General features: G+C 44.0%; 1 protein-coding gene across 4 annotated transcripts in view; it reads right to left on the bottom strand.

Moving 5' to 3' along the window:
* LOC308577830 (fragile X messenger ribonucleoprotein 1-like) overlaps positions 1-15,424 on the bottom strand; it is a 201,500-nt gene that overhangs the window by 68,755 nt on the left and 117,321 nt on the right. For all 4 annotated transcript variants that reach the window (XM_081178223.1, XM_081178221.1, XM_081178222.1 and 1 more), the window contains 2 exons: positions 13,708-13,786; positions 12,433-12,542 (listed from right to left, as the gene is read on the bottom strand). In XM_081178223.1, the coding sequence (XP_081034349.1) occupies positions 12,433-12,542; positions 13,708-13,786 (189 nt within the window). The remainder of the gene's footprint in view (positions 1-12,432; positions 12,543-13,707; positions 13,787-15,424) is intronic.

The following is a 15,424-nucleotide window of genomic DNA, read 5'->3' on the forward strand; positions in this document are numbered from 1 at the left end:
ACATTGCATCATATATAACAGCATGTACAGGCCATGGATTTTCTTTACTTCGAGTTTTGATACTCTTTTAATTTATGCACAAGTTTGCTCTTATCGGTTTTATTCAGAGATCTTCCAATTTGGCCTAAAGACAGGGAAACTGGTGTGAGTGGAAATTCAATCACTTTTCCAATGTCCCATTGTTGAACTGCTGCAAGATAAAGGAGTCTTCCAAAGAGATCACGTGCGCATTTCATAGCCTCAAACTTTGAGACTTAGTAGATCACAGGGCAGTTCACCAACATAAAAATACAAAATGAAAACACTGGGTGGGTCCCAGTGATTAATGCTTCACTGGAGAGGGTGAGGGATTGGGGTAGGGAGCACTGTACTTCAGTGGTTCCACTCCTGCCTCCAGGGTCAATTCCAGAAAGTAATCATGGGAGGCTACTGTTCAGTACTATGGGAGTTGTCCTGTGGTGTACCACAGGGTTCCATCCTGTTTCCCATGCTATTTGACATCTACAGTCATGGGGAGAGTGCTACCTCTTTGAATTTTGTGGTTTTACATATCAGGACACAATAGCAATCATTTGTTCCTTAGCAGGTCTTAAAATTAGGTAAATACAACCTCAGATGAACAACAACACATGACATATTACACTGTGTCATGATTTAACAGAAATAAAGCCAAGATGGAAAAATCATGTGTGAAAAACTAAGTACACCCTTACTCCTTTCATAAGAATTAAGAGGCGAAGTAGCAGACGGGTGCTGCTAATCAAATGCCTTTGCTTAATTGATCATCAGCAAGTATGCCCACCTCTATAAAATCCGAAGTTTTAGCAGTTTGCTGGTCTGGAGCATTCAGGTGTGTTTTAACACAATGCCAATGAGGAAAGACAACACAATGCTCTTAGAGAAGCAAGTGTTGCTGTCCGTGAAACTGGGAAGGGTTATAAGGCCATCTCCAACCAATTTTAAGTCCATCATTCTACAGTGAGAAATATTATTCAAAAGTGGAAAACATTCAAGAAAGTTGCCAATCTTCTCAGGAGAGGACATCTCAGCAAATTCACGTCCCAGCAAATTCACCCCAAGCTCAGAGAAACTGCAAAAAAACCAAGAGTTACATCTCAGGCTCTACAAGCCTCAGTTAGCATGTTAAATGTTAGAAAAAGACAAAACAAGTATGGTTTGTTTGGAAGTGTTTCCAGGAGAAAGCCTTCTCTCTGTAAAAAGAACATGGCAGCATGACTTGGGTTTGCAAAGTTGCACCTGAACAAACCACAAGACTTCTGGAACAATGTCCTTTACACAGACGAGACCAAAGTGGAGATGTTTGGCGATAATGTCCAGCGCCACGTTTGGCAAAAACCAAACACAAAAACTTCATACCAGCTGTCAAGCATGGTGGTGGAAGGGTGATGATTTGGGCTTGTTCTGCAGCCACAGGACCTGGTAATCTTGCAGTCATTGAGTCAACCATGAACTCCTCTGTATTCCAAAGTATTATTTTTTAAAAATATATTTTTTATTAATTTTCAATTAATAACATTCCAACTGGTAACGAATCAGATGAATCTTGCCACATCATAATACAAACAATAAAGCCAATTATACATTCCAAATCAAAACATTTCAAGGGAACTTCCCATGTTCTGGATGTCAGGAGAAAATCTCTTTCACTTGTTCCTGCAATCTTCTCTCTTGTCCCCCCCCCCCCCGTTTCATAAGTCCGATTTTAACCCATTGTTTTATCTTCACAGTCCCTGGTGTATGACTCTATCATGTCCAACAAATCCATATTTCTATTAACATGCAGGAGGCAGTTTATTCTAGGTTGGTATCATTCAATTGATTTTCAGCGAAGTCCTCTCAGTGGCCCCATCTTTCATTTCACCATTTCATCTTCCAGGCTCTTCCAACTCTCCTTCTTTTAATAAGATTTATGATGCAGCAATCTTGCAAGTCTTTTAATGAGTTAATGTTCCAAATATGAGTCTTCTGTAGTGTTCCAAATTAGTTTTCCAAGTTAGTGTTCTGTGAATCTCCCATAGAAAAACAGTGCCGTGAGGTATACTTCTATAATTGTTTGGTGATTGTTTAGTTTAGTTCCTCTAAGATCCAAGCTTGCTCCCCCGGGCCCTAGGGAAGCCAGCCAAAATAAAAGATTCACCCTCACTTTCACATTACACCATATATTAGAAAAGCCCATGCAAGCAAATGCAGGTTTTTTTAATGTGAAATATTCCCCAATTATAAACCGTTGAATGTCCTCCCCACCCCCAGAGGCCGTTTCTTTTTCTCCTGCACCACCGCCACCGCCATTTTTTTCAGCCCGAGCCTCCTTCGTATCTGATCTTGTTTTTGCCAGTTCTAATTGGGGCTCTCCACAGAGAACTGTGCAACCCAGCACCAAATTACTTTTACAGTTCCTCCTGCATTCCACTTAGTTATTTCTTAGTGAGGTTCGGCAAATCATGAGTAGCAAATGTAGAAAAGGAAACAACCACTCACCTCACTTAAACTGAAGCGCAACGATGAAAGTCCTTTTCAATTCAAAGCTTTGGCATCCAGGGACTGAATTATTTAGCAGGTCTTTTTTTATCTCCTTCTGCTCATGGCAATGACTCTGGAGAGTTTCCAATTTGTGCAGTGCTCCACACCCAGTGTCCCTGCCCCCGCTTTCTGTAGCGAGCAGCAGTTATTGGACGAACCACGGGTGACAGCCAATCCCCCCCTGCCCTGGGGGGGGCAGGTCGGCAGGGATAATTACCCCCATATTATCCCTGAAAACCTGTACAATTGGGGTCCAGTGTCCTGGGAAAACAGCCAAACGCCATGGCTGGAAACCGGAAGTCTGTATACCGAAGTATTCTAGAGTCAAATGTGTGGCCATCTGCCCAATAGCTGAAGCTTGGCCTAAATGGGGTCATGCAACAGGACAAGGATCCCAAGCACACCAGCAAATCTACAACTGAATAACTGAAAAAGAACAGTCAAGGTGTTGCAATGGCCCAGTCAAAATCCAGACCTCAACCCAGTTGAAATGCTCTGCAGGACCTTAAGAGAGCTGTACATAAACAAATGCCATCAAACCTCAATGAACTGAAGCAACAATGTAAAGAAGAGTGGGTCAAAATTCCTCCACAACGATGTGAGAGACGGATAAAATCATAAAGAAAAAAATAGTCTTACCTGAAGTGTAGTTTGGGGAGTGGGGCGTCGTATCCAATGGAATGGATGTTCACCCTGTTGTGAGACACTAGACAGGAGCAAAAACTTGTGGGAAGCAGGCTGGACACCCTCAGTTTTCCAGATTCGCCAAGCAGAAAGTACCAATGGAGTCCCTAAAGGGGGGGGGGATCTGCCTACTTCCCCCTTCCTCAGCTCTGGAAATTTCTATAATAAAATCTCTAAATTGCTAAGTAGCTGAAAGGCAAGGAAACGCAACACAAGGAACATGACCAATTGGCACTCAAGATAGGCCATGCTCCCCCCAGTGTACAGTAGAGCACCTTAGGGTGGGGTTCATTGGATATGACGCCCCATTCCCAAAACTACACTTCAGGTAAGACCAATTGTTCTTTTTAGTTCATGGGGTGTCGTAGCCAATGGAATGGGACACACCACAGCGGAGTCACCACTTCAGGCGGGTCCCATCTCTGCAATACACTAAGACCAAAGGCCACCACAGCTGTGGACAGCTGGTCCAATTTGTAATGTCTGGTAAGGTGGAAGGTGATGACCAGGTGGCTGCCCTACAAATGTCCAACATGTGCCAGAACGTGAGATGGACAGGATAATTTAAGGGAATCATAAGCCATGAAAATATAGGCCTTAATCCACCTCACTAAGGTTGCTTTGAAAACTTAAAGCATCAGTTTTCCGGAAGGATTTCGTATGATGTAGGTAGACTTTTAGAGCTCTGCACATGTCCAGGGAGTGCCAGTCTTGCTCCTTAGGATGTTTTGGATGCGGACAGAAAGTCAGGAGAATCAGTTCTTGTTGGACGTGGAATCTAGATAGCACCTTTGGAAGGAAAAGGTCTGAACATAGCACCACCTTATCCTTGTGGAAAATACAAAGATGTTTAGGTGTAGAAAGGGCTGAAAACTCTGACACTCGGCGTGCCGAAGTGATTGCCACCAAAAGAGAACTTTGAAAGAAAGGATCCTCAGGGGTACAAGACATACGAGGTTCGAACGAAGGTCTCTGAAGAGCTGTGACGACCGAGTGTAAATTCCAGGTGGGAAAGCGATGTGCCAATGATGGGTGTTGATGTACCGCACCCTTGAGAAAGCGTTTGACTAACCAGTTCTGGGATAAGGGCAGCCTACCAGTAGCACTCAGAATGGAGGAAATGGATGAGACATGTATTTTGAGAGTATTAGGCCTTAAGCTTTCTGTAGTCCATGTTGGAGATACCGAAGAATGTTTGGAATTGATATCTTGTGAGGTAGCAGGCCAGATTCTGAGCACCAAGACGCAAAGACTGTCTGTGTAGATTGATAAAGACGTTTCGTCAAAGGGCATCTGGAGGCTAGGATTGTTGAAACAACTGGATCATCTAAACCGTGGTGCTTTAGGCAGCAGCGCTCCAATGCTAAACAACCAGTTTCAGCCACTGAGGAGAGGGATATAGTAGTGGACCTTGTCACAGCAACATTGGAGAGAGAGGCAGAAGGAATGGCAGAGTGATTGACAGGGCTTGAAGTTCTGTCATCCATGGCCTGTGAGGCCAAAGTGGAGCAACTAGAACTACATAATTGTGCCTTCTCTTGTCTGACCTTGTGAAGAACACATGGTAGGATCAATTGAGGAGGGAAGGTGGAAGGTGAAAGCAGGCCCCATGGTCAGGGAGCTATCAGGACATCCCACGCCTCCGCCTGAGTGTCCTGAAACCTTGAAAATAATGGGGCAACTGTCAATTCACTTTGGTCGCAAACAGGTCTACTTGGAGAGGATCCCAAAGGGTTTGAAACCATTGGAAATCAGTCTGCCCAACATCCATTTCCCTGTGTCCATCCGTTTGCAGCTTAACAAATCTGCCTGGGCATTTTAGTCTCCGGCAGTGTGCTCTGCTGTCAGGGAGAGGTGGTGACCTTGTATGGGAAACTTATTCCGGAAGATTATTGTGATTTTGAGATTAGTGATCTGACATGGTCAGCTCTTCCTGGCTCTGGTTATCTATGTTTTATTACTTTCTCTAGCCCTTGTAAAAAAGTATTTGATGTGTGGTCTGTTGGCGAATGGCACTGGTCAGTAAAAGCCTTTGATGTATGGCCTGGCTTTTTGTCTTTGATGTAGAGGCTCGTAGCTGAGCCTGTACTGGCCATAACAGGGCACAGCATCTATAAAATATCTAGCTTTTGAGCATGGCAGTCAGAAGTTCGTGCAAAGGCTGTTGGCTGTGGAGCTGTGTATCGATGGCTACCTGGGGGCCACTTTGCCACTTCTTCAGGGCTTCTCAGTGGCAGATTGAAGTCCTGCTTGGTAATGTATATTTTACTTGCTGTTTAGAATAAAATCTGTAATCTTCTCACCCACTTGCATTTGTATTGCTTCTGAATCTAATTTTAAAAGAATCATCTTGCATTTGACCAGACAGACGTTTGGCCCAGTTGAACAGGAGTGTCACTTCTTTCTAGAGGGACCAGATTTCATGTCACCTTGATGAACGGTGTGCGACCTGACAGTGGAGCTGTCCGTCCAAATCAAAACATGTTTGAGATGGAATTGTTGAGCAAAGTGCATGAGCGCCATTCTGGCTGCATGCAACTCCAGCTAATTGATTGAGTGAGGTGTTTCTGATTTTGTCCACAGGCCTTGAATAAACTGGTTCTGACAGTGAGCTCCCCAAACTTGGAGACTCGTGTTTGTGGTGATTAGAGTTCTGATTGGGTCCTTGAAGGGGGTGCTCCTCAGAAGATTTTCCGTGCGGGTCCACCAACACATGAAGAACTTGAGATGAGGTGATAGACACCTGTAGCAATTGTGGGTAATGGCCCACTGATGAGGGAGTAGAGTCCACTGCAGGGTGCAGGCATGGTGTTTTGCCGAGGGTGCAATCTGTGAAGCTGACATGCAGAGGCTGAAGACCGATGCTAGATGTTTCGATGAGATTAAAGGAGATGCTGCTGCTTTGATCTTGGCTATCCCTCTTTGGAGAGACACTTCCCCCTTCACTGTAACCAAGAGGGCCCTGAGATGGAGGATTCTTTTGAGAAGGCGTTAGACAGCTTTTTTCTCTGTTGATTAGGAAGCCATGGTCTTGCAAGGTACAGAGGGTGAGTTGTAGATGGGCAAGCGCTTCATGAAAGGTTGGCGCTTTGACTAGGAGATAGAGAATTGGGTGCCATTTCTTCTGTGCTTTTCTGGGAACAACGAAGAATATGGAGTAGAGACCACAAAAACACTGGTGTGAAGGAGCTGGAACTATAGCTCCCATGGAAAGATGGTGATGAATTGAAGACCAAACAGCTTGAAGACGAAGTTTGTTTTTTGGTAGTACGGAAGGGACGAAATAATCGGGAGGAACCGAAATGAAGTCTATTAGGTAACCTTCTGAAATAATTTTCAGAACCCAGTGGTCAGAGACAGACTTTTGCCAGGCAGGAAAAAGCTGGAAAGACGACAAACACATGGGACGTCATTGGGTTCGTTATTTGGTTGTCTTTGCATTTGAGGAAGTCTGGAACTGCTGGAACCCTTGCTTCCCTTGAAAACGATGACAAAAGGGCTGGGTTCGGAATGCAAAGTCCCTTTGTCTCTTCTGGGTTCGAAAGGGGCGAAAGGACTGAGATTGGGAAGCATTTGGTGAGAAACGATGGGCTGGTTGCTTGTCATCTCTCTGAGTTAGCAAAACTTTCCTTTTATCCTTTGATTCAATAAGGACATCTTTCAATGCCCCTTCCTCAAAAAGGTGACCGCCGGAAAAGGGAATGGTAGAAAGGTTCACCTTAAATGCTGCGTCCACATTCCAACTCTTTAGCCACAAGGTGCATCTAGCCATTATCTGGGATGTCACTGCTCTAGCTGAAAATTGAATGGAATCCATAGAGGCATCAGTCATAAAGGCCCAAGCCTTTAGGTTAGTCAGAATTTGGCGTTGATGGGCTGCATCTTGGGGATGAGATTACAGTAAGTCCTCAAGCCACACAATGCATGCTTGGGCACGTGATGAAGCAACACAGGAAGCTCTTAAGGAAAAGGCAACTGTTTCATGAATTTTACATGGAGCAAACTCCAGCCTCCTGTCAGTCACGTACCAGAGTCAGGCATCTCCCTCCCAGGGGACCAGATGTTAAATCTTTCATCTCGTCATCTGGTCCCCCAGGAGGGAGATGCCTGACTCTGGCAGGGGTCTTAATATGTGCAATGAACTCAGGATCCAAATCATATAACTTGACAGCCAGGGCAGTATTCTTTCTAGAATGCATAGGTGCATCGAGCTCAGACTTAACAACCGCCTTCAATACTGAGGGCACCAACATAAAGTTAGCTGAGGTTAGCTGTACTATTAATTAGTACAGACACCTCGCTCTCTGGTTTTGAGGCTGACATTTTGTCAGACTGAGTTGACAATTCTAATGCGTGCATTATCTTACGTTTCAGGATGGGGGCACTAGACTCTTGGAATATTCTTATATAAAGGGATTCGTCTTGAACAGAACCATCATTCTAATCATCATCAACTTTTGCTTCTAGCAAAGAGGATGGAGAGGAAGTAATAGGAAACTCATCCTCAGCCTCTTTTCCCATAGAGTTGAAGGGGTTAGGAGAAGAGATCCTAAGATCCAACTACAACAAAATGGGTTGCTTCCTTTGACTTAGGCTGCTTCTTTGGAGGCAAGTTTAAATACAATTCAGAGGACAGTGAGGCAATAAGGGCTTCCTTCTTTTTTAAAAAAATAATTTTTATTAAGTTTTCCATTTAACAATCCAATCATATCACATTAGTTAATCCGAATTATACCAATACATATCATAAAATCCAAATATTTTGCCGAATTTTTAAATTTTTTGTTGGGGGTACCCATGAATCGAGTTCAGTAAGGGCCCAATCACCTCATATTTCTGCTGCTCTGATGTTCACAAGTCCCATCTTCCAATCTTCTTGTTGTTATCTTTTTTCTTCTTAATAACCTCTGAGTTGTTTCCACAGGCGAGTTGAAGCAAGCATTATTATGTTTCTCTGTGGACTTTCACGCTGATCCAAAAGTCCTATTCGAGCGGCAGGCGCCATTTCAACAGTTCCGATGAAATAAAGTCTAAGCGTCTGCTCATTAATTTTCCCAGACCAGTTGCTCCATAAATCAGCCTTTCCAGGGGAGTTTTTGCCAAATCAGACGTACAATCCAAACATGATAAGAGAACAGTGGCTCGCCTCCCCCTTTGACTGTAAATCTCGCAACAAAGTCTGTCCCATAATGGCGGATCCCGATTAGTAACTACGTCACCCAAAAGCCTTTCCTTTCCTTTCCAGATCTTCCGCAAAACAAAGCCTTTAGTTAATACAGTGGTACCCTGCAAGACGAATGCCTCGCAAGACGGAAAACCCGCAAGACGAAAGGGTTTTCTGTTTTGGAGGCGCTTCGCAAGACGAATTTCCCTATGGGCTTGCATCGCAAGACGAAAGCCCATAGGGAAATGCTGGCGGTCGGGAGCAAAGACTTTCGCCCACAGCCGGCCTTCAGAAGAGGACCTCTTCTGAAGGCCGGCGGGGGGCAAAAGTCTTTGCTCCCCCCCGCCTGCCTTCCCCCCGCCTGCCCCAGGCGATCTTAAAATGCTGGCGGGCGGGAGCGAAGCGTTCGCTGCCGACCCCCAGCATTTTAAAATCTCCAAGGGACAGCAGAGAAGTCTCTGTCCCGGGGAGATTTTAAAATGCTGGGGGTCGGGAGCGAAGCGTTAGCTGCCGACCCCCAGCATTTTAAAATCTCCCCCTGTCCCGGGGAGATTTTAAAATGCTGGGGGTCGGGAGCGAAGCGCTGCCGACCCCCAGCATTTTAAAATCTCCCCGAAGATTTTAAAATGCTGGGGGTCGGCAGCGCTTCACTCCCGACCCCCAGCATTTTGAAACCTTCCCGGGACACGGGGAGATTTTAAAATGCTGGGGGTCGGCAGCGCTTCGCTCCCGACCCCCAGCATTTTAAAACGCTGTTCCGAAGGGGGGGGCGGGGACACCTGCCCCAGCCGCCCCACTTCGGAAAGCTGTTCCGAAGCGGGGAGGGGGGCGGGGACACCTGCCCCAGCCGCCCCACTTCGGAAAGCTGTTCCGAATCGGGGAGGGGGGCGGGGACACCTGCCCCAGCCGCCCCACTTCGGAAAGCTGTTCCGAAGCGGGGAGGGGGGGCGGGGACACCTGCCCCAGCCACCCCACTTCGGAACGCTGTTCCGAAGCGGGGCGGGGGGCGGGAACACCTTCTGAAGGCGGGCAGGGGGCGAAAGTCTTTGTCCCCCCTGCCTGCCTTCCCAGGGGCTTTTAAATCGCCCCGGACAGCGGAGAAGTCCTCCGCTGTCCGGGGCGATTTTAAAATGCCGCCCGCCAGCATTTTAAGATCGCCCCGGACAGCGGAGAAGTCCTCCGCTGTCCCAGGGTTTTTTAAAATGCTGGGGTGGGAAGAAAAGCCCTTGCCCCCCCCCCCAGCCTTCAGAAGTGGTCCGGGGACAGACTGTCTCCGGACCTGGTCTGAAGGCGGTTTCCCTAGGAACGCATTAATTGATTTTCAATGCATTCCTATGGGAAACCGTGCATCGCAAGACGAAAAAACCGCAAGACGAAGAGACTTGCGGAACGAATTAATTTCGTCTTGCGAGGCACCACTGTATTTTTATTTCCACACAGTTTATATTCCAATCTCACTTGCTATCAATCATGTGACGGCTCTTCTAGGGGAGGGGTTGTTAGGTAAATCATATTAAAAAAGAAAAAAGTTTTTCCCCCCCTTTCCGTTCCGTTTCAACATACCAACATAGCTGTGATTCTTTGATGTAGTCCTTTGTTCAATCCATCCCATCACTCTTGACTTCTCAGTGGTAGATTTAATTATCAGTTAGAATACCCTTTCCTTCGCTCGAAACATGTGCATTTACTTTTCTCCAATTATTTTATCTTAAGCAATGCAAATAGGGTCGCACTCAGAAGTAGCATCCGGGAGATCCAGAAACTCACTCGAGGACTTTCCATCCAGTGCCCCCACCCCCTCCTTCTTTCAAACTCGGGGGTGATTTATTGGCAACTGCAGACGAGGCAGCATCTTCCCATCCCCTGGGAAGAATTCAGGAGGCTAATTTACTCCCATCATCAGCCTCTTAATTACCTCATGTGAGCCGGAGAGATGGTATTGTCGGCCATCTTCCAAGGCGCCCCTAGCGCCCCCCCCCCCATATAAGGGCTTCCTTCAACTGCTCAATTAATGGGGCTGGAAAGGTTTGAGAAATGGGGGATGGAGCACCATGAGTGACTGGAGAGGGATCAAGACACTCTTGTTCCTGTTCCTCAGAAAAAACTAAGAATTCTGGCTCAGAATCAGATAAAGCATCAATCTGAGCCTCACCAGCAGGTATCGGTATAGTCTTAGTATTCAACTGAATGGAAGCACTTTAGAGGCTGTATTGTGAGCCTGGGACTGATGTAAAATTATGGAAGAAAGACGCCTCCTTGGAAGGCCTGGGGGAGCAGTCTTAGCACGTCCCCTGGCCTTAGAAGACACTAAGTGCTTCAGTTTTTGCTTTGCTTTTTTGTAGGTGGGCTGCTTAAGCCACAAGTGTCCTCCATGGCAGCCATTAAAACAGCAAAGACAGACACACAAATACACAAACAGCCTCTGATTTTCACCAAATAAACACTCAACTCAGTTTGCCATGTTGGAATCCATGATTTCCAGGCAGCTGAGTTCCTTATATAAGCATGACCTATAACACTGGTGTGTGTTGGAGAGTGTTACTGTGGCGTGGTTAGTGCTGAGGAGTTGCTGAGAGTTAAGAAGTCGTGTTGTAAATAGTAACTTGTGAATAGCTTGTATGTTTGCTGCTGTAAATAATAAAACAAGAACCAAGTTACTAGGTCAGCAGTTTTTGTTCCTACTAGTCATGCAGCTGGGCAATCTCAAGAGTTGCTCAACAATCGCTGCGGTACTCTGCTAAGCTGTGCAACAGGCGAAAGCACTTTGAAGGTTCAGACGGTTCCAAAAGTTTTAACATGCCACTCCGTGGACCAGGAGAAAAGAAAGGCAAAAGCCTTATGTCAAACCACACACTCTGTTTGCCATACTCAGGCAGGGATGGAATAGGAATGATGGTCTAAAAACAGCGAACCGGGAGGAGGTGGCCAAGTAGTTTTTAAATCAGGGCAGGAGAATGCAAATGCCACACCACGAGTCACATAAGTAACACACACACCAAAACAAAACAAATAAATACAGTTGTAACCCCAGAAAAATGACGGTGGCCACTAGGCTAAGAAAAGGATCTCACTGAAAGAGGGCCACTGCACCTGAAGGCAGGAATGGACATTGGCACTGTGGCAATGACACCGGCTCTGGAAAATTTATTAAGTAAACAACTAAGGAATAAAAGAAGGGTGGTAAATAAGCAGAACAACCAAATGTAAAGAGTAAGGGAAAGGGTTTTTTTCTGGGGGGAAACACATGTGGACAAAGAAAGAACTGTAAAGCAAAAATAACGATAAAGGAAATCTAAAGAAAAAAAGGGGGTTCAGAGAAATTATCACTACACAAGTACTTTTACTTGAACTGTGAATTTCCTTTTAATTGAAACACAAGGCAACCATGAGATTCTGGATTGCACCCATGCTACCAATGTAAATGGTGAGCCATATTCAATTCAGTGAAGTCTGAACCTACTTGTGATACACTTAGCTAACCCCTGCAACCCTACCCAAACTACAACCAGATGACTGAGCTCCTGGTGCTTGTCAAACAAGCTTCACACAAGCAGTCATGGTGAGTTACACATTAGCTAAAGTGGTACCTCAGGTTAAGAACAGTTTCAGGTTAAGAACAGACCTCCAGAACGAATTAAGTTCTTAACCTGAGGTACCACTGTACCAAATAAATTCAGTAGCCATGGAATCACAGAATTGTAAAGTTGGAAGAGACCCTGAGGGTCATCTAGTCCAACCCCCTGCAAGGCAGGAATCTCAACTAGATCATAAATGAAAGATGGCCTTCCAACCTCTGCTTTAAAACCACCTTTTAAAGGAGTCCATTCCACTGTCAAACAGCTCTTAACTTTCAAAAGTTCTTTCAAATGTTTAGTCAAAATCTCTTTTCTTGTAACTTGTATGCATGTAATTGGCCAGCGTTACACTAAAACTCATGACAAGTACTTAGAACCAGTAAGTAGAGGTTTTATAACAGAAATGCACAGTGCTTCCTTGTTGAATCTAAAACAGCATATAAACCAAGTCCTGTTTATTTCACATACCTCTTCTTCTGGAAGATTTTTATCATTCTCAGCCTCAATTCTGACTCTTACAACACCTGATTTATCCACGATCTCTTGAATGAGTTTTCCGTTTTTCCCTATAACTTTTCCTATTAAGACATACAGAACATCTAGATTTTAGGGGTTTGATCAGGTTAGTAAAAGTACCAGCACAGAACATCTTTCATCAACCATTTGAAAGTTTCAGCCATGTGTTGATGCAGTAGCTTTGCACACCCTTCCAGGGGGCTTGTAAGTGAATTTGGTTGAGGGCACTTAGAAGCTTGCCTGTGATTGATAATCACGCGCACACACACACACACACACACACATATACAGCGCTTCACTAATCATCATACTTATGCTTCTTTACAGCAATTTCTATTCGTCTTAATTCAAATCAGGCAATATATTTAAGATCATGATTTACATCAAGAAAAAAGGACCATTTTAATAACAGTAATTTCAATCACATATCCCTGAACAAGCAAGCATGCTACTCAGTTACTATAGCTGGAGTCTTTATACAACCTAGGAGCACTACCTAAAACTTCTGGTTAAATACAAGAGGCAGATCTCTGTTTGACTCTGTACAAGAAGGTAATTAAGAATACATCTTTCCATAACAGTAACTGATGGCCTCAAATTTTTAATGTGCTTTTATTATATATAGGTATGCTGAAAACTGCTTGGCTTTCAGGATATAGCAGTGTATGAATATTTTAATAAATTAATTACATAACTGGAGACAAACTGCAATACATGTTAACACTTACTTCAATTAAACAAAGGCAAGTCTTCCAGATTTTAATGTGCACAACATTGGATAAGCAAGGATTTATTCAGTGGACAATATAGAATCTCTCAATAAGATGTAAAGTAAATATTATGCTCTTTAGTTAGCAAAGTCAAGTATTTATATTTCAAGAATTGAACACACTGCAGAGCTTTGGTAGCAGAAGAACATAAAATGTATTACTTCCTATGTCATTCATAATGTCTAATCCAGAAGCCAAGTGAATTCCCTCACAGTTTTTATATTAAAAGGCATATTTTAACGTAAATCTGTTTGATAAATGGTCACCATTTGGTTCTAAGATGATAAGCATGGACTTTAAATAGTTCACATTGTTAGGATTTTATCTGAAACCTTAACACATGTATCACAACTGAAACTTAAATAATAAAATAGACATGCTTTCAAATAGTTCTCTGATCGTTCTAAGAAAACAAATCACTGATTTGACTTTGAAACCACAGCCCAAATTGACATACCTACTAGGTTTCTGGGGACTTGGATGATATCTTCAGCAAATTCAAGATAACTTCTTGCCTTCTTCACTGCATCTTGATCCTATAGGACAGAGATTTTCAACCTTTTTGAGTCCACGGGTCCCTTGGCAAACTACATTCTTTCTGCGGCACCCCTATGGGGCTCAGGAGCCCACTTATGTCAACCCTTGCCTGCACAGCTGGCAGCCTCTCACCCTTTTTTGAACACCCTCCCTTGTGGAGTGTTCCCTCAGCCTCCTTCCCTCTCCCCTCTCCTTGCGAGTCCTCCAGGCAGCTGCTGCTGCCGCCCCTGGTCTCTGAGTTGCCCCCACTCCAGAGAGAGGTGCCTCCTCACACTGCCTCACAGGGGCCTGGGACTTGTCTATCCATTTCCAACAGCAAGGAATGACGGACTGGCTGGCTGGCTGAGCTCCTTCTCCCTCTTGCTTGCTTACTTAGAGGCCACTTCAGCTCCTGGCAACCAGCACCCCCTGGCCAGCCCCAGAGACACTATTCACCTGCTGAACTTGTAGCCAGGGCTGCTGCAACAAACAGCTGTGCAAGCCTTTGGGAGGCAGAGACGTGAGAGGTCATCAGAGGAGGGAGGGAAGGAAAGAAGGGCAGAGGCCAGTATTGCCCACGGCACCCCTGACCATCATTCAAGGCACCCCAGGGTGCCTTGGTCACTGGTTGCAAACCACTGGTATAGGAAATACAATTAAAATGATAGAAAATTTTAACCTATATGATACTTGGAAAATGAAGCATCCCAATGAGAAGGATATTACACATTTCTCTGAAGCTAAAATATCGTGGGGGGGGGAGGATAGACACAATTTGGATTTCGAAAGGGTTGACTCTTAATTTGGAAAAGGCAGAAATCCTGAGCAGAACAATCTCAGACCATAATCCGGTAATAATTCATATGAAAACTAAAAAACAAACAAGGGGAAGATGGAGGCTGAATGATGAGATATGGAGAGATGAACAATTAGTGGCAAGAGCGAAAGAAACGTTGGCAGAATTCTTTGAAATAAACGAAAAACAAAACGCAGACATGAATGTAATTTGGGATGCAAGTAAAGCTTACATGAGGGGCTTTGGGATACAACAAATGTCTAGGATAAAAAATAAAAAAGACAAAAATGTTCAAGAAATAACCAGACAGATAAGAAATAATGAAAAAGAATTGATTAAAAACCCCAAAAACGGGAAAATAATTCAAAATATAAAGATACTACAATCTCATATATTTAATTTATTAAATAAGGAGGTGGGAAATAAAATTAACTGGATGAGACAAAGGTATTTCGAATCAGCTAATAAGCCCAGCAAGATGCTGGCCTGGTTGACAAAGGAAAAACATACAAAAAGAATTATAAATAAAATCTCAGACCAAGGTGAAGAAATAACTGACCCCGAAAAAATTAAAGCAAAAATTTTATAAAAAACTTGATTGAATTGGAACAAAAAGACAATAACAAAATAAAGGAATATTTGTTAAAAAAAAACAATTACCAGTAATTGAAAAAGAAGAATACGATTATTTAAATTCTAGTATAGAAGCAGAGGAAATTGCACAAGTTATAAGGAAAATGAAGATTGGCAAATCACCAGGCCCAAATGGGATTACAATAAATTACTACAAAAAATTAGAGGAGGTAATTCTCCCAAAACTGAAAAGGGTTATGAACAATATATTTGAGGAAAGAAAAATTCC

The sequence above is a fragment of the Podarcis bocagei genome, assembly GCF_964188305.1.
Source record: "Podarcis bocagei genome assembly, chromosome: W".
Taxonomy (NCBI): domain Eukaryota; kingdom Metazoa; phylum Chordata; class Lepidosauria; order Squamata; family Lacertidae; genus Podarcis; species Podarcis bocagei.